Source organism: Zonotrichia leucophrys, chromosome 6 (assembly GCF_028769735.1).
Source record: "Zonotrichia leucophrys gambelii isolate GWCS_2022_RI chromosome 6, RI_Zleu_2.0, whole genome shotgun sequence".
Lineage (NCBI taxonomy): Eukaryota > Metazoa > Chordata > Aves > Passeriformes > Passerellidae > Zonotrichia > Zonotrichia leucophrys.
Window position 1 is genome coordinate 26,790,225 of NC_088176.1, and position 19,140 is coordinate 26,809,364.

The following is a 19,140-nucleotide window of genomic DNA, read 5'->3' on the forward strand; positions in this document are numbered from 1 at the left end:
TGAGAAATATTAGTGATTTTAATCTGTTTCAGGTGGGATTCAAAGTAGTTTGCATGTTAAACAGAATGTGTAGAGTTTTCCATTACAATGTATGAGAATAAAAATGGCTTAAGCTTGGATGGAATGCTGTTACATATCTCTGTACAGCACACTTATTCTAGAGTAGAATCTCCTTCATAGTCTCCTAGAATTATTTTCAGACCAGATATTTTTAAACTAAATATACCAAAGGAAGTAAACCCTTCAAGAAGAAATTCGGTGGGGGGAGGGTTCAAAGATATGCCTCAGTTAGTGTGGTTTTGATCAGAATCTCCTAGCTAGGAAAAGGGACAGTTCTAAATGAGTTCTTGACCTGAATAAAGCTTGGTCTTGAATAAGCAGTGGGAGAACAAAGAAAGAACTGGAGAGGTGGAAGTATTCAATTTGAACATAGTTTCAAGTTATTGTTTCAGAGTTGTAAAGTCTGGGAAATGTGTGCTTGTCCTGTCGCATTCCTCTTCTAAAGGACTCCCTTAGAGTTAAGGAACATAGTCATGTGCTGAACACAGTTATTAGCAGGAGAAAATAATATATATGGTTAGGTAATTTGTAACAGCAATCTAAAACTTGTCAAGACAATGTTGTAAGGGTTTTTTTTTTTCTCATTTACCTGGAGAAATGAAAAGTTTTGGAGTGCTGATCATGTCCTCATGATTATTTCCTGCCATTAGAGGGGTGCCAAGTGTAAAACAAGTTGATAACTCTTGAGTAGCTGCATAGTTTGTACACCTGGCTTTTGGAGACCTTTTACTTATGGAGGAAAAAAAACTTCTTTTTGTGTTTAGTTAAAGAATGTGTGGATCACCTAAGCAGTGATGAAAACGAAGAGAAGTTGGTTGCTTCCTTATGGGGTGCAGAGAGATGTTTACGGGTCTTGGAAAGTGTGAGTATGAGCAGATTTCTGAGAGCTGCTTCTTAAGCAGGTCTGGTTTACCTTCTTTCAGTGTATAGGCACATTATAGCTCTATAAGGTTGATTTTTATTTTTTTACAGACTGTACTAACTTTCTGATGCTTATCAGCATTTCTGTAATGTTTGAGAATTTAATTTGCTATTCTGTATGTGTGTACCGCATTCCAAGATTATTTGTGTTAAAAATAACTAAATATAACATGATACTTTTTCTTAAGTTCCTACAAAAAGCTGCTGTTTATGGATGTTGTTTTTGAGGCATGAGTTTTGACTCTCCAATGTGTGTCTAGTAATAACTGAACATTATAGAAGTGGGATTTTCTTAGAAGCAATAAATCAATGCTAGGAGTTGCTACTTTAAGCCATCAGCTGGGGAAGTGCTGAAAATTGTCCTGAAGGGCAAACGAGCCCTGTCATCAGTTGAGTGTGTAAATGCAGATGGTAAATATTTCTTTGAGAACTTGTAAGAAAATCAAAATACATGGTACTTTTGTAGAGTTTACTTGACAGGAATGGGGTGTGTGTGTTTCTCTGCAATGCCTTCACTGAGTTTGATGTTTGTTACTGGTGTTACCCTGTTTCTGTTGTGTTACCCTGAGGAAGCAGAGGAGCCTTGTTATATTCTAGCAACACATCTCCACACATCAGCAAACATTTGGGATCAGAGTACAGGTCAATGAATCTTGCTCAATACCTTAAACCCAAATTAGAGGGCAAATAGTTACAGTGGTCGCTTATTTTCTTCACTAAAGTAGAAGGACAGACTTAAAGATAGTGTCTGTGCAAGCTAAAATCTGAGAAACATGAACAATTGTTGAAGGGAGTTTTAAAAATTCTCTTTACCCTTCTTCTCAGCAGTGAGAAAAAAAAAATCAGAGTAATTTTCTGCTTTTATATTCAATAGATGGAATTGCCAAACAGGAGTAGAAGAGCCTTGTCTAGTGTTAGAAAATTCAAATTTGGACTTAGGGGTGTTTGTGGTGTAGTAAGATCCCTAGAAACTTGGGAGAGATGACAAAATTCAAAACACGCCAAATCATGCAAGTCCAAGAAAAGAACTTCTGTTGCTTCTGAAAATTGACTCCAAATTTCAGTCAAGGGAATCAAGGAAAACCTTGTGTGTTATGGTTGAATGCATAATAAGCTCTCAGAAGTGGATTTGATGTCAAGTCCTTAAAATGCCACATATATGATTGTGTTCTCTATACACACTTGGATGCTGTAGTCCCAGAGAGTGGATTCAGGGTTCTGCTGTGGCAAAACATTCTGCTGCATGTTTCTGTACTTTATCAGGGGAGATGGTTTTGTCTTCAATGCCACAGTTATTTCGAGATGAAAACTCCAAGGAAATAAATACTGAGAAATGAGAAGTGAAAGTTTACACTGGATAATAGCCAAGAAATGTGGAACTGAATAATGTATAGTAGTAGGAAAAGGGAATGCTTCTCTTTCAGGGGAAAAAACTCTCTTATTTTTAATACTACTCTCTCCTTCTCTCTTTAGGTAACTGTGCATAATCCAGAAAATCAGAGCTATCTGATAGCATACAAAGACTCTCAGCTCATAGTCTCCTCAGCTAAGTAAGTTGAAGAAAAAAGTCCCCAAAACCCCAGTTTTGTGACATGATAGGGTAAAAAAGCAAATGCTTTATACCAGAAGATTCTAGGGATGAATAACCCCAAAATTTCCACTGTTGGTGTTTCATTGAGTACAGTTCATGTAGATAGGGATTTGGGCAACTACCTGAGTACTACCAGTACTGAGCACTGTGTGCAGAGCTGCTACTGTTGGGTCTGTACAAGCTGCAGACTGTGGATTCAGCTGCTGCTCCACTAAGAAGGAACAGGGTGAAGTGACATTTATTCATTGTGCTTTTGTTATGCTTAAGTGTTTACTGGAATGGAGCATAGCAGAATTGACAGTGTAACTAAGAATTAAAATAGGGAAATCTTGTTCTTGGCATTTCTCCCTGGCAGAGATTCTTGTACAAGCACCTCTAACCCATTTATCAATCTGGGTGAGGTCTCAGTTGGCTGGCAGAGCCTGTCTGCCCCTTGTATTGCTCTTCATAACAGAACAAATGAAGCTGAAAGTTTGACTCTGCAGACCTCATTGGAAACATGATTTCATGGTTATAGGTTAGATATTTGGAGTATTTCTTTAAATTAAAATTAAGCAAACCACAGTTTAATATGTTACTTAAAGCAGCATATATTTTTGACATTTCTGGTTTTGTTCATAACTGAAATCAGTGTGGTGGTTTAACATGAAACTGATGTTATGCAGTAAAGTCATGCCTGTAGTCCATTAGTGTTACAAGATTAGGATATTACTGCTGGGAAGTCGTGTGTCATTTCTTACTGAATGGAAGTAGTTCTGAGAAGAGAACAAGAGAACATTCTGGTAACACTGTCAGAATCATGTTGTGCCAGAGGATATGAGAGGCTGGATTTGTAGGAACAGGAGATATCTTTTGTAAGATCATGTGATGAAGCTGGGAAGGAAAATTAACTTGCTCTTGAAATACCAAGCTGATAACGCCCTAAGATTTCCAGGTTTTTGTTTACACAGTTTTCAGTTGAGCTTATAAAAGATTTTACAGGTGATAAGTTTATTATCTGTCCCTACAGACTGGGTATCAGAAAAACTCTGCCTAAAGCTCTGTTTCAGGATTTTTTCCCTGTGAAACAAGTCTACAGGTGGAATGCTGTGTATGTTGTGAAGATAATTTTGTTCTGCCCCTTCTCCCTGCAGAGCACTGCAGCATTGTGAGGAGTTAATCCAGCGATATAATCGTGCTGAAGACAGTATCTGTTTACCAGACAATAAGTCTGTGCCTCACCAGAATGTAACTAACCACGTGGGCAAAGCCGTGGAAGACTGTATGAGGGCCATCATTGGGGTCTTGCTCAACCTGACAAATGATAATGGTAAGATAGCAAATTGTTTGCATATTCTGTGCTGAGGTGTCAAATAAACCATTAGTGTAAATATATTTTGTATTGGTTTTTCAAGTCCAGTGCTATAAAACAGTTATCCATGGTAGATGTTTGCTTACAGCCCTCAGTAACTTGTCTTTGCAAGCTGGCTGAGGAGTTGCAAGTGTGAAATGTTCAGATGAGGGCTTGGGCTGAGAGAGGCTGGTTTGTCATTAGAGCCAAAAGTTTTTTATTAGGCTGCTTACCTTTATAAATGTGAATAGTTTTCACTATTGAGCCTCTGAACTCTTTGTTTGCAGAATGGGGTAGTACAAAAACAGGTGAACAAGATGGTCTGATAGGCACAGCGATGAATTGTGTGCTTCAGGTTCCCAAGTTCCTACCTCAAGAACAGAGATTTGATATTCGTGTGCTGGTAAGTTCTTGTGCTTCTCATATCAACAGAAAATGATTTGCCTCCTTATGCACTGAGCTGCTCTGGTTCCTCATTAAGGAATACTTTCCCCTACAGTTTTCAGTGACCATATATATACCTGAAGTGAGGTACTTAAAGTTTTTGCAAGGATTTGGTGCGTTTGAGGGTTTTTTCCCTTTGGTGGGAAAGAGTGCAGTGTTTGATGAACAAAGAAATTTAGCTAATGTATGTGAATTAATAATTTTCCAACATCTTTTCAGTTTTGGAAATATGGTTGGTATTATTGTTTAAGTTAAAGGCTTTGTCAGATTTACCTCAGCTTATATAAAATGGGTCAGAGTGGCCTAATAGCAGCACTGAAATTGTATATGTGAAGGATCTCTTATGAACATAAGCTCAGGGTTGGACACCTAAATCCCTAACCTCTGTAAAGGAATTCTCAGCTCCAAAAATGTTTTCATGTTGAGAATTGGAAAAAACAGATTCCTGTATAAAAGTCCTCCTGTACAGGGATCTCTGTTCTGTCTTGTATTTCTTTAAATCCTGATCTCCCCATCTCTTAGACTGTTTCATATAAATTGCATATTCTCAGAAAGATAAGGACAAAGATATTTATCTGAATAGATGTTTTTTGCTAAATTGTCTTTTTTGCAATGTGTGTAATCCTTTTTGACTCTCCCATTTTGCAGGGATTGGGTCTGTTGATCAATCTCGTGGAGTACAGTGCCCGGAACAGGCACTGCCTTGTCAATATGGAGACATCGTGTTCTTTTGACTCCTTGTGTACGGGCGAAGGAGACGAAAGCCTGAAGATAACTGGACAGATTGATGCTGTTCAGGCTTTAGTGCAGGTGAGAAGTGTTTGTCCTGCAGTAGTTCCCATTTCTCATTATCAGACTGTCAGGAGGAAGGGAGAACTCAGCAATGAAAATGTGTCAGTTTTCTGTTTGGCATTTTGAGGAGTGGAGCAAGGTGGGGGAAGATTGCTACTCACAGCCCTGAGTTCTGCAGTGCTGTCCATTACAGAAACAGCTTCCTGTAAAAGACAGTGCTTTACAGACATCCAGTAAAACTCTTTTGTTCCTATATAATTTATTTATAGTTTTATTGTTCCTAGATTATTTACTTTGACTTCTGTTTTAAACCAACTGTAAGCTACTTTTCTCTTATGTACTTTGCTTCCATAATTTTTTTGAAGTGCCATGTGTTTAAGACTTTGCAGCTTTAAATTAAAAAACAAGATCATCCTTTATAAAAAGCAATAAAATACAGATGTAATGATTATGGATGTGAAACAGCAGTCTTAAATTTACTGTAAGAAAAAAGAGAAATCCACCAATAAAATGAAGACATTTTTAAAAATTATTAAAAAAAAGAAATAGTTTCACCATGCAAACTAAAATTAGAAAATGGAAAGGAAATCACAGATGTCTTCTTTCAGTGGAGTTAATTTTATGGAACCTTTTAGCAGTTGTATTTAACTTTGTGAAATAACTGTCCAGTAGCAGACAAAAGAATCAGTAAAAATAATAATAGTGAATATCTTAATATATGGAGCTTGGCAAAGCAATGTTTAAAACTGGTTGTATGAAATAGGAAATAATTAATGAGAAATAAGTGTCTGTTACGGGATTCCTGGTTCATTCACATCCTTTGCTAAGTCATTTTAAATTACTCCCTCGTGTTTTTGCTCTAAGAAAGCCAAGAGGGAATAGTTAGCATGAAAAGAAAAGGAAAATTGGTAGAGAACAAAAATGGACAGGAAACTATGGCAGATTTTAGTCTTCCTGCCATGTCTGAAGGAAAGTGATTGAACTTTTAGGATGCCCAAGAGGAGCCTGTCGGGCAGTTCAGCACCAGGCAGGGAGATCTTGCTGTGGAGCACAGCGCTGGTGTTGGGCCAGATTGTATTTTCCTTTGAGGAAGAAAAGCCTATTCTTAAAAAAAGTATTGAAGGCTAATTGTATCAAGGGGTAAATTGTGAACAGGAAATAGAAGTATGAAGTCAATGTGTTTAGGGTTTAGTTTCTAACAGAAATTCTCCTGGAATTCCCCACATCAGCTGTTCCTGGAGTGTGAGCGAGCGGCACAGCTGGCCGAGAGCCAGACGGACGAGCTGATTAAAGAGGCTCCCACAGCTCAGCATGATCAGAGTGGGGAATGGCAGGAGACAAGTGGGGAGATCCAGTGGGTCTCCACAGAGAAGTCAGATAGTACTGAGGAGAAGGATAAGAAGGAGGAAGATGATGAAGAACTTGATCTCAATAAAGGTACGTTGTCTGGCTGTGATGAGACAGTGTGATCACATCAAATCCTTCCTTGTCCTCTGCTTCCTCTCTACATCCAGTCTTCAGGGCTGAGATTTCCTCAGTGTATCCCAGGTGAAACTGCTGCATAAGTAGGAGCCATTCACTTCTGAAGCACGAGAAGCAGAAGCTGTTATGCTTCTTTCAACTATTATCTCTTTCTTTTAAAAAAGCCCAAAAGAAACAGAAAAAAACCCCAGACCTTTTTAGGACACTCTATGTACAAAATATTCTGGAAAGGATGACTTTTAGGCCATTACCTCATTCTTCTGGAACAGTCCTTGAAAGTTACCTGTCTTAATTTTGTTTTCCAGGGATCTTTTTTCAACCTACTTTAAGAGTTGTTTTTTCCCCCTCCTCTCCCTGTTTGCTTCTTTGGTCCCCATCTGCTTTGTGTCTGTCTTTTCCCTTCATCAGTGGTGTCTGAAGTGCCTGTGTAGTGCATTGATGTACTGCATCTTTGGTAGTTTGTTCCAGGAGTTCGAGTATCTCTCACCTGTTAATAGTTTGTCTCTGGAAAATGGATTTGAAACATCATTCCTTCTTGTTTAATCTTCTAATAGTAGATGCAGTGTATGGCTTTTAATAGTGTTTTCATCTTATGTTAATAGGTGTGGTATATTGCCTTCTCCAAACTTTTGTTATATCCTTGCTCCTTTTTGTAGCTCCATCAACTAGTGTCTGCAGTTATTTGTAGTTTTTCCCAAAATGCTGAGTCATCAGCAGAAAATGTAATAAACTACTTTGGGGGAAGTTTTAGAGGCATATAGTATCACATGAAACATTTGGATTGGTAGTTAGGGGTGTTCAGCATACAGTTTGCACATTGAAATGGCAAATGACAAAATACTGTGCAGCAGGATGAGTTGAAACTAAATGAAGACCATTTTTCTTGTCAAGAATGTGCTGCTGAGTCAGTAAGTGTGGTGTTTCCTGATCTCTGAAATCTCAGTCCAAAAGCTCTTTTTGTTTGAGGAAAAAGCATTCTGGAAAGTGATAATGAGGGATTGTATTTGCAGCAGTAAAAGATACCAGCTGCTTGGAGAATACAATAGACTGTTGTCTCTTTTACAGCTCTTCAGCATGCTGGGAAGCACATGGAAGACTGCATTGTGGCCTCATACACAGCATTGCTTCTAGGCTGTCTCTGCCAGGAGAGTCCAGTAAGGGAATAAGTTGATTCTAAGTCCAGTATAATGTTTAATGAAGTGGTAATTTGCTGTATGGAAAGGGATTTATTAAATTGGGCTTCAGTGTGAACAATATGTTGGTGAAGCTACACTGGTGTATGCAGCTTTGGGAAGAGTTGCCAGAGTTATTCCAGCCAAAAATAATTTTTTGAACATCACTGTGTTTATCAAAAACAGTTGGAATTGAATATTTGACCTCCTTTACCTCTCTCCCCTTCCTTGTAGCCAGCAAAAGAATTTGCTTTGGAAAGGCAGAGGAAAATTGGCTAAGCCTGTTCCTTCTCAGTAGTTTTAGTTAGCAAATTACCATCAGACTTATTTATTCTTTATCAGTCTGCTTTAGTTTTTTCTTCCATTGAAATCATATGAACTTGTGTGTGTTCCTATTAGTTCAAAATAATTGTCTTGGATTGGAAATACGTAATAGAAAGCTGAAGTTAAAAATACAGAACTCCAATGGCTGAGAACTCAGTAAAGTCTCCTATGAAAAATGTGTTCACATGCAAATGAGTTCAGACCTGCCTTCAGGCTTGTCTGAATTTACCACGGTGCAGAAATGGCCTTTAAGGTGCTGTTGTGTGTCCTTGCACTGATCAGTGTCTGTAACAGTTTCAGTGCTCAGAGTGAGACTGACAGGGAGATCAGTAATTCTCAGCCCTTCACAGTTGTAAAGGGAGAGCCTCCCCCTATCAGGGAGTGATCTGGTGGCTTGATAATCTTGTAGGTCCTAGGAATGTCTGATAGTCTTTTTTTTCTTTTTTTTATTTTTTTAAACTTCAACAAACCAATAATAAAAATTTCTTTAAGCTATTGTTTTCTAAAAACAGAAACACAGTGAAGATATGAGTATTGCTTAAAAGAAACTTAAATCATAAAGATGGCGGCAGAAGCCATCTTTATGCTGTGAATATACTTGTCTTAGTGCATCTCACGTGCAGCTCATTATAGTTCTGAGTCAGAAAAATGTTTCCCAAATAAGACAAGATTGTTTTATTTCTTAGATCAATGTGACTACTGTGAGGGAGTACTTACCTGAAGGGGACTTCTCGATAATGACTGAAATGCTCAAAAAATTTCTCAGTTTTATGAACCTTACTGTAAGTAATGCATATTTCAAGTTTATATTTGTAGATATTTTTGTAGTTTTGTTTTCTGTTAATATTTCGTGCCTTTTTAGAAGCATCATTAACATTTTTCAGTTTGTGTCTTCATAAGAGCACAGGATGATAATTCTGTTTTTTAATACTGAAAGGCCATTTGTCTGTCATAATTTTGTCTGTCATTGTATTGTGATTGGCCAGGAAGATATTTCTGAATTAACTGTCTGAACCTAGTTGCTTTTACTGATGCATAATCGTAAATAGTAAAATTCTGAGAATAGAATAGCTCTCAGATATTTGAAGGAGGTGCTACAAATGCTTATTTGTTACTTGTGTTTTCTATTGCATTTCCAGTGTGCTGTTGGAACAACAGGCCAGAAATCTATCTCTAGGGTGATTGAATACTTGGAACACTGCTAGATACTTAACTTCCGCTGCAGGCACTCTCATGCTGGAGCTACCCTTAGACAAAAGAAGAAGTCATGAAAGAAGTCCTTGAAGGATATACCAAGAGCATTCATCTGTGTCATTCGTGTTCGGATTTTTAAGGCTACCTGGTCTCTTAACCATGCATTCAGCATTTTCTAAAAGACAGTTACTACATCAATCTGCAACTATCAAAAATGAGGGGAAAGAGGTTCTGAGGAAAGTAAATAAAGAAACCTTGCTGTTTATGATGCAGTGCAGTATTTAAATATTTTTGGCAGGGTTTACCCTCCCTATCTTTTTTCTTGCTTTGTTCGTGACAAGTTTCAAGGGGAAAAACTTGCTGCTGATAGTGCAACTGCTGTTTACTGTTGAGCCACTGTTTCATGCCAGCCAGGTGCAAAGGCAGCTTAGCTACTGAGGTATCAAACAAATGTTCTAATAAAGAAGTTCTGGACAGCAGCACCGCTCCTATTTGAGTTTAATTTGCTCCTGCTTTTTTTATTACTAGATGATTCCAAAATCATAAAATATAAATTTTTAAATACTTTTGTGATTTTAACTACTGTCTATATTTAAAATTTGTTGGAATCCAAAGAGGCGAGGATTGGATAGTTTATTTTTTATACTGTTTTGATTGAAATTAGGTTGTTGAACTATTTCTCAGTTCTAAAACTCCCATGGCCCACGTACTGTAACCCGCTAGACCATAATGCTTTGTAGTTCCAAGAGCATGCAGACCCATAAACACATAAAGCCATTGAGGGTATGTTATCCACTAAAGAAATAGTGACTGTAAAAAGTTGTGCCCTTTTAAAGCTGTTAAAATGCAAATGAAATAAAGAAAGAAAGAAAAAAAGATTTTAAAAAACTCACTCGCAGGGTAGTTTACACTTCCGATAAGCAAAAACTTTGAAATGCTGTTTTAATTTGTTTCAAGGAAGAACTCAAGGTGTGTTTTATAATGTTGAATACAATGAATTTGGATGCTTTAGGGGGAATAATTTTAAAGAAGCTAAAACACCAATGGGGATTATTGTTTCCAGCTGACATAATCTTTCTATTTCATCCTTCTGTAGTATGACAGAGTTGAAATGCATACAACACAAAGCCTTAAATTGCTGATATAGCTAAGATTTTGTTCAGTCTGAGGTTTAGTTCACAGCAAAGCATTGTGTTTGAGGACTTAAGTGGAACAAAGAATCCCAGAAAATACATGACTTTTTAAACAATTTTTTTCTTGCACTCACTATTCAGACCAACAGAATTGATTATTAAGTATTTTTATTAAGGTGGTCTTGAATATTTGCAGACTGTTCTGCGATCTGCTTCATTGACATTTTTAAATACCTGTATAGGTAGTTACATCATGTTACTCCATTGAATTTGTAAAACTTGAAGCCATAAAAATATTAGTTCTATGTATAATGAGGGGGAAATAACAGGAAATCTAACCTGCTTTTAGATCTTGTGTTATCTCCGTGTATAAAGTTAAGAACTTGTGCTTTTGTATCAGTGCCAGCTGTAAATTTTTTACATACAGTGGCTGCCTTCTATGTCTTCCTATTTTTGATAATGCAGATTGTTGGGAATTCTGTAAGGAAGTAACTGATTAACGGCAAAAATCTTACGTTGGTCATTTTTTTTTGCATTTTCTCTCATCACCTTCTAAAACTTAGTGTATCAGTGTAACTTAGAAAAGTTTTTGAGGTTGTGTTCCCCTTCTTCAAAAAAAACCAAAACAGTATTGAGAGAGAGGGAAAAGGTATATGTAAATGATCTGCATCAGGAGAAAATCATTAAATATTTGGCCCATCTAGTTTTTGAATTTTAGAGATTTTCACATCTATAATGAGATTTCAAATTGGTTATGTAGTTTCATGTGGGGAGATGGCAAGAGAAAAGAAGATGCAAATATGATGATAGGGGAAAGCAGGGACAACTACCTTTCTTTGTTACACTGGTAATTGTTTGGGAATTGATTTACCTCAGTGTTTAACAGTTTTTTTTTTAATGTAACTAATTGTCAAGCACTGACAAATGCAGATTTTTTTTTTGAGGGTGGGGGGAGAAATCACCCTGTGAACTGCAGTGCATTTTTGTGTGTTAGACCCTCAAATAACTCTGCATTAAAGGGTACTTGAGGTCAACTTGCAAATTAAAGTTTTAAGGTAACATTTTTTCCATTGTAAATATTTGTGTAAATACTCTCAATTGGAAATTAGAACAGTAGAGTACTTTTCTGAATCCAATCCTATTTTTATTTTATACAGTATTTCTCAGCTGTGATCTTTGGAGCAAAAGCCAACGGCAGGAAAAATAGTTTGTACCAGTTTCATGAAGTATGTCTTTGGGTTTTTGTAAATAATTTTAACTCAAATAAAATTGCTACTTTCAATACATATCTTGTCTTTTAACATGCAGTAAAACACTCCTCTGAGTGATTGCAGACAAAGGCAGCGTCAGGTAAATTGCTAAAAGAAAGAAGTGAAAAAAAAGGATGAGAAAACGATTAAGGAGCGTCCTGAACGTAGTGCTTTGCTTTTCACCTCTGTGTTGGGACAAAAAAATTCAGTGCCTGGACCTGAGGCTATGGTCAGTCAAACCAGTCAAGGCTGGAAATTATCTGGATATGATGTGTGGTGTCTCTTGATGCGTTTTGGAGTTCTCTGCACAAGTTGATCTTTCAGTAACAACTCTGGAGAGCTGTAGTCAGAATAACATAAATGTGATAGAGCACAGGGGAAATGGCACAGTTCTTATGGTGAGACTTTTCACATCATGGGGGGTATTGAGTGAAAAGGGAGGAAATTGCCATGAATGTTGCTCTGTTTCTTGATTAACGTGAATGATGCTTTAATTTCAGGATGGATTTTTTCCCATGGATTTTTCCTTAATTGGTACAAGTAGCTATGGGTACAATATGCAATAATTCATGAACTGTAACACGACTTGAATGTGATGTGTCATCTCATTGCCACTTGGAACAAGCAGCAGCATAATGTAACCTTTTCTGTGCTGTAAGGGAGTGGTACTGGAGCTTGAAACATGGAACAGTGTGTTATTAGTGTGTGGTGCTGTAAGAGCCAAATGCAGCTTTATGTAAGCAAATGTTTTTAAAAAATCTGGTAAGAGTATTTCCTCTTCTTTTGTCAGTAGTTATGTAATGGAAGCATTGTGTGGAATGCTTAGGGGTGACATCAGCATTTTCAGATTAACAGGATAATTGTGAAGCTTCTACTGAAGATTTGGGAGTCAAAGCCTTTCTCATAAATTATTTCCCTTTCAATCTGTTTTGAAGTGCTTGATTTGCATAGGAGAAAGTGATGTGGTCTGATGCCTGTGACACTGATTTATCTCCTATTTCCTTTCTGGGCATCACTAAGCAGAAGCTAGAGTATACTTGGTTAGCTGGGGCTATAACCAGGCAACCCCACATATCTTTTCCAGTAAAGTTTCTTTTCATGAATGTGATACTTTTCTAGTTTAAAAGGCATGGAAAACCAAAAATGTGGATTTGACTTCAAAAGATAAAGAGGATTTAGGTAACTGCCATTCTTCTGCATCAAGCCTGCCCTTATTGGATGGCCTGTTAATTGGGTTTTTGAAGATAATGAGATTGGAATTTACCCTGAATTCCACTAGTCAAGTGTTTTCAAAACCAGGCCACTGTAATTTTTGATACTGCTGCTTCTCTTCCTCTGTGTAATACGTTAATTTGTCTTTGGAAAAAGGACACTACTGGGTTCTTTCATCTGTGTGGAACAGAAGCCTTTCATACTTACTCTTTTTTACTTGCCCTAAAGATCCCCTATCTAAGGGATTGTGATTTATGAAGATGTTTGCAGCATCAGTAGGTTCAGATAGTCTTCCTGTAAATAAAAATGAAACCATTATAAATAATGCAACTGCTACAAGTCCTTACCCAAGGTCGGTTTGTTTGCTAATGCCACAGGATCTTTGTTCCAGTTGTGCAAACAGAACTGAATTTGCAGCTGCAGGTTGTGCCCCAGGTAGCCACACTCGGTGGGATACATCCGTGTGAGACAGCAGCACTCTGGTGATGCTCAGGGGGCTGCAGGGAGCCCTGAGGACAGCAGCCCTGCTGGGAGCAAAGGGAGCTGCTCTGGACAGAGCCTGACGCTTGAGAGGCAGACGTGCCACCTCCATCACCTGCTGTCCTCAGACGGTATCTCCACATCTCCTGACCCGCTGCTTGAACTTCAGCTCATCGCTCTGGAGAGGTAAAAGCCAAAGACTTTCTCTCCACGTGTGCAAAGCCACATTGGTAAATAATGAAGAGTTGTGCAGGTAGTGGTACCTATTTCCAGAATTCTAGTCTGTCTTAGGTGGACCAAAGTTACTTAAAGGAAGGTTCATTCAACTTCTGCAGAGTAAACTCAGGTGGTATCTAAAAGGAGACTCAGGGTTAACAGGAATTGTATTAGATACACTGCTTAGAGTAGGACTCCTTTATATCTCCTGTATTATAACAGAAGATTTAGTTGTGTCTCTGCATTTAGTTTTTTAAAGGCTGGGAGGAAGATTGCTAACCTGGGCTGTGAAATGGATGAAATGATGTCATTCCAGCTGTAAAGCTGACCCTGTGATGATGTCCTAGAACAAGTTACTTTGTTTCTCACTGTTTGCAGTACATAAGGCATGCAAACCAAGGTGGAAGGCATTACTGCAGAAGTTTGAAGTGAGAAAGGGAAGGAAGAAGTTGATTTTGTGAAATGATACCATTCAGGAGCCTTGCAAACACCTTAGCTCTAGGAATGATGTTGAAGTTGTGGAACTGGGGGGTTTTGTTCATGGATGCATTGTTGGCCTCTTACCCCAAATGTGTCTCTTGAAGGCATTTCTGGGGAAAAAGTTTTAAAATATCCAGGCCGAGTTTTCTGATCTATTGTTAAATGTATAGTAAATTTCAATTCAATTAATAAATTAACAAATTTATTAATTGAATTGAAGTACAAACCATAAGGAAGTCTTGGAGTAAGATCACTTTGTGTCACAGCTCTGTGCAAAGGCATGAATTTGGGTTCAAAAGCTTGATGTTCAGGTTACTGAGCCTTACAAAGCAGTTCAGTAATGTGTTATATAAAACTGCTGTGTAACATCTGGTGTCATTTTGCTGGCTCATATATTAAACTTTTGTCTTCATTTGACAAGGAATTTTAAAGCGAAGCTATCTTACCCAAATTAAAAATATCTAGGTTGAAGTGCTATAATGAAATTATACTTTAGCAGCAGAAATTGAACATGGTAAATTAAATAGAAGTGACACCATTATTGTTTGTAGTCTCCTTTGCCCTAACTCTTTTTAAAACCTGGCTATAAATTTTTAATAAGGAAATTCTTCTTCTTAGTAGAAAAATCTGATTGCAGTTTGTGTGCTGAGTATATTCATGCATCTGAAATATCCAGTTTCAGAATGCAGCTTCATATTGCAAAACAATGGGTTTTTTGTGATACCTTAGATTACAGTGAGAGCCTTTCTGAGGCTTTTGTGAAAACGAATTTGTAGCTATTTTAGCCAAGATAATCATGTAAGTTCCTTCTTATTTAATGTAGGTTCTAATGGTTATTCAAGTATAATTTCAAATGTGAGACAAAAGCAAACATACAGGAATTTAAGTCATTTAAGTATCCGTGTAGAATATAAATTGGAGTTACTGGGGAAAAGAAGTAATCTAGAATGATTTGTAGTCTATTATACATCCAGTCTAGGATTGTAAAAAAAAAACAAACCCCAAAACCTAAAATCATTCTGTTGAGAGAACTAAATTTTGATGCTTATCACAAGAAGAGACAAATACATATCTATCCAGGTATTATTATACAATGTTTAGAGGTTTATACAAAGATGAACTGTATGTTAATTTTATGCAATACTTGTGATTAGCCTTCAGAAGTTTTCAGGATAACTGGTTTGTGCTCTTTGATACATGATACAGCTTCAGCTTTTTTTAAATCTGAAAATGCCACAGGATCTATGTGCTTTGGTTTCTGAACTTTGCTACCTGGGATCAAGTGAAGCAGCTCTTGAACCACAGGTGTCTGTTGGAACCTTGGGTACAGGGAATATTTCTCTGTCAGGGAGCTTTCCACAGGTGTCTGCACAATCCCACCCTTCTCTGTGGATTTTACCTGGTCACCATTTTCAAAATGCTCAATTCAAAGCCTGCTAAGCTCAGTCAGTCCTGCATTGTGGTGATGGTCTTTAAAGCTGAGCTCAGTACCTTTTTCTGTGAGAAAACCTCAGCAAATGCTGAGTGCTGTTGTGTCAGTGAGAGCCAGGGAGCAGGGGCACGGTGCCATGGCTGGGGCTGGCCTGTGCACAAGGCTTTGCTGGGGTCACTGGGAGCGGCTGGCTCGGCTCGGGTTGTTCACAAAGGAGCCCGAACTGGGATGGGGGAGAGCGCCTGCTGAGGCTGCTTCTGCACCAGATCTTGCTGATACCAGAGCCCCCCCATGTTTCTCAGGCTGATTTCAAACCCCATCTGGGTGCTGAGCCATTGGATCTCATTCCACTGAAAGCAGCACATGGCACTGTTGCAATGCACTTTCTCTCCTGGGTCTAAGGAAGGAAACACCTGCATTAAGATTCCAGAAATTACAGAGTCAAAGGCCAGAAGGAGTTTCTATGAGCCCAGATTTCACTAACTACTGTCATATGTGAGATTCTACTCAGTCAGTGTGTGGTTTGACTTCTCAAACCTCTTCAAGCAGTAGAGGTCATCTTCCTTTCAAACAGAATTGTAGGCAGATGCAAGACAAAGATATCTGAAAGAGCAGGACTCTCCAGTACATTGCAGTAAGTTTCCACAACACCAGTAAATGTCTAATTATTTCAGGAGCTTATGGAATTTTTGATGTCCTGGAGATAAATTAAGAATTGTAAAGATTCAGACTTGTAAAAGACAATGATTTTTCAGTGATAGCATCCTAAAAAGTGGTCATCTGCCTGTAACCAGCAGTGAGGAAGGAAAATAAATTCCCTTGGTTGACAAACTTTCCCTGGAGATGAAGTCAGACACACAGAGGTCTGATGGGATGAAAAACAACCATCATGCAAGTTAGGATATCTGAAGCTGGATCAACAACTGGGCCTGGTGTGTGGCTGCCCAGCAGTCCCTGTTCTGAAACCTCAAGTATTTCTTGGAAGAGCCAGGTGCTGCTGAAGGCTGTGAGGATCCCCAGATGGGTGAGCAGTTAGCCCATGAGCGTTGTGCTTCCCAAGTTATACTCCAGGAGCACTGCATGCTGTCTGGGGTTAGGTTGCAGAGCATATCACCTACAAGCAGGTGCCTTGGGGATTCCATACACTGCTGAACCAGAAGCAACTTCTTGCAGCATTGAGAACTTGGCAGGATAAGCTGAGGTCAGTGTTCTGCTCAAGGTTTGGCAGTGCACAGTGTAACATCTGCAAACTTTATCTCTCATAAAATTGTCCAAAAAACTCTAGCACTCAGCTGCCAGGTGCCTTCCTTGGAAGTTGCTTTACTTTCTTGATTGAATGCAATGGAAATTGTGGTACGTGCCTATGGAATTTCTCTACATCATTCTCTATTCATCATCATGGACATTGCACAGCCTCTCTTGGTAATCCACACCAGGGCTAGGCTTCTCCCCTAAAGAAAAAAAAGTAAGATGTACTTGTCAAGTTGAGAAAAGGTGAAAGGAAAACGAAAAGAAAACCCTACAAATAAACAAAAAAAGCCAACAAAAGAGCCAGAGTTTTCTCTAAAGCTTCCTCAAGCCCCCCTAAGTTGTGAAGAGAGAAAGAAGTCTTCTATTGCACTGATACCCTTCACTCCAAGGGTTTAAAAGAGACGGGATGAGCAGTCCCATCCCTGCAGGAAAGGAGGGCTCTGCTGGGTTACCACGGGCTGTTGGTTGGGTTCAGGACTGCCCTGACAGGAGGAGGGGCTGGCTGGGAGGGGTGGGAAATGCGGGCACTCTGCTGTTTTGGCTGTCTGTGGTCAGATACAAATCTGAGTGCCCAGAGCTGCACGGGCTGCAGGCAGTGACGGCCTGATTGGAAGCCCAAGGAACTTGTCACTGGTAAGTAATGCACGGGAGGAAAAAGCTCTGTACCACGGCAGGTTAAACTGCACATTAACTGTTGCCTGCAGGGGTGAGTCTAACAATTCAACTCCAACAGAGGGCAGAACGACATTTGTAACATTAGGTGTAATTAGGAAACAAATAGAAGAAAACAAGAACCATCTTTGTATTACAGGATGCATCCCTCATGTTGCCTTGTTCAGAACTCAGCATGGATTTTAGGAAATAGCAAGAGGCAGATACTATTTTTTTTTTCCTGCTTTGTACCCTGATTCATCAGCAATGTGGAATAGCCAGAAGAGGTTAAATAGTCCACAGTTCTTCAGCCTGAACAAGAAATAATGACTGGAGATACATGACTGGCAACAATAACAACCAAAGAACAACTAAGATGTGGAAAACGTGAATAGAAAATGACTGCTTGTCCCAGTGCTCTCCTTTGTTCTTGTAACAAGGAGCCCAGTGCAATTACCAGGTAACAGAATTTGGAATAAGCAAAAGGAAGTACACTTTAACACAGCACAGAGTTAAACTGTGGGACTTGCTGCCCCACAATCCTGGGAACAGTTTGCTTAGAGTGCTTTGCTGCTGAACAGTAGCCTTTGCATGCCAGGCAGCTCAAGTGCACAGCAATGCATGAGGGAGCAGTGTCAGTTCTCTCTGGTTTCTGCAAGAGCTCCTTTCTCCTTTCAGATTTTGCCCCAGGCCCCCCTGGCCGTGCCATTCCTTGGTGGCAGTGCCATGTGTGTTCTGCAGTGTGCACATGCAGCACAAGCAGCTTTATTGCAGCCTAATTCCTCAGTTACCCAGCAGTGTCCCAGACACTGCGTCAGGATTAGCTGGGCTTAAAGAGTCATGTCCCTGGCTGACAATCCTGGAGTCAGACTGGCCCTGGCTCCCTCCATGGGGCAGGGAGAAGGTTTCCACCCCTCTGCTTGGGTGGTAGCATGGGTCTTTTCCCATTTCTTCCGTACTTTAGGCATGTATTTTCCAGAGCTCACCATATGCCTGTTTATCCCCTTCCTGCTTCTTTTCTAGCTCTAATTTCCCTTCACCTGTCTGCCTTCTCCCAGCCTTCACATGCCTATTACCTTGTAATAGGTAATTTGTATTCTTTTCAAAAATAACCCAAGTCCCACTCAGATTGTGTTTCCAAAGATACTAAACAAATGCCACAGACAGACAGACATGGCTTGGCAGCAAACCTTGTTCCCACTTTTTCCCTGGCTGGAGCTGGCCTCACTGCAGGGGTCGGAATCCCCTAGAGCAGTGCCGGTGTCACAAATCCAGGCAGGTGAGGACCCTCCCTCGCCAGCCCTTCTGCTGCTCCCCCTGGGTGAGCCCAGCGTGCCTTGGGAGCTGAGCTCTTTGCTCGGTGCTGCTCTCCCTGCGGCAGCCCCGCGGGCAGGCAGGGATGTGGGATGGATGTGCAGCCCCGGCGCTCGGCGAGGGGCAGCCGGAGCAGCCGCCAGCAGCCGGGCTCGGGCCACTCCCAACGCTGACAACAGCAGTTCACGTCCCCAAATGTGTCACCTCTGAGCTCAACGCCTGCACTGCCACACGCCGCTTGTTCCGAGTCCATCCAGGGATGTGGGAGGGCTCCGGCACGGTTAGGAAGGTCAGGCTTCTTAATTGCACATGAAAGTGACCCAAATTCCAGGAGCTGCTGACAGAAGTGTGTGCTGCTGTGCCCCACGGCCAGCTCTGGGTTAATTATTAAGGAGTGCTATTTTTAGTAGG

At 39.7% G+C, this 19,140-nt stretch overlaps 1 protein-coding gene across 3 annotated transcripts in view; it reads left to right on the forward strand.

Moving 5' to 3' along the window:
• The window catches only part of WAPL (WAPL cohesin release factor), a 133,663-nt gene extending 121,934 nt beyond the window's left edge, over positions 1-11,729 (forward strand). For all 3 annotated transcript variants that reach the window (XM_064716954.1, XM_064716953.1, XM_064716955.1), the window contains 9 exons: positions 825-922; positions 2,455-2,531; positions 3,706-3,881; positions 4,190-4,305; positions 4,995-5,156; positions 6,368-6,575; positions 7,686-7,774; positions 8,803-8,898; positions 9,256-11,729. In XM_064716954.1, the coding sequence (XP_064573024.1) occupies positions 825-922; positions 2,455-2,531; positions 3,706-3,881; positions 4,190-4,305; positions 4,995-5,156; positions 6,368-6,575; positions 7,686-7,774; positions 8,803-8,898; positions 9,256-9,321 (1,088 nt within the window). In that variant the 3' untranslated portion in view covers positions 9,322-11,729. The remainder of the gene's footprint in view (positions 1-824; positions 923-2,454; positions 2,532-3,705; positions 3,882-4,189; positions 4,306-4,994; positions 5,157-6,367; positions 6,576-7,685; positions 7,775-8,802; positions 8,899-9,255) is intronic.
• Positions 11,730-19,140: the final 7,411 nt, after the last annotated feature.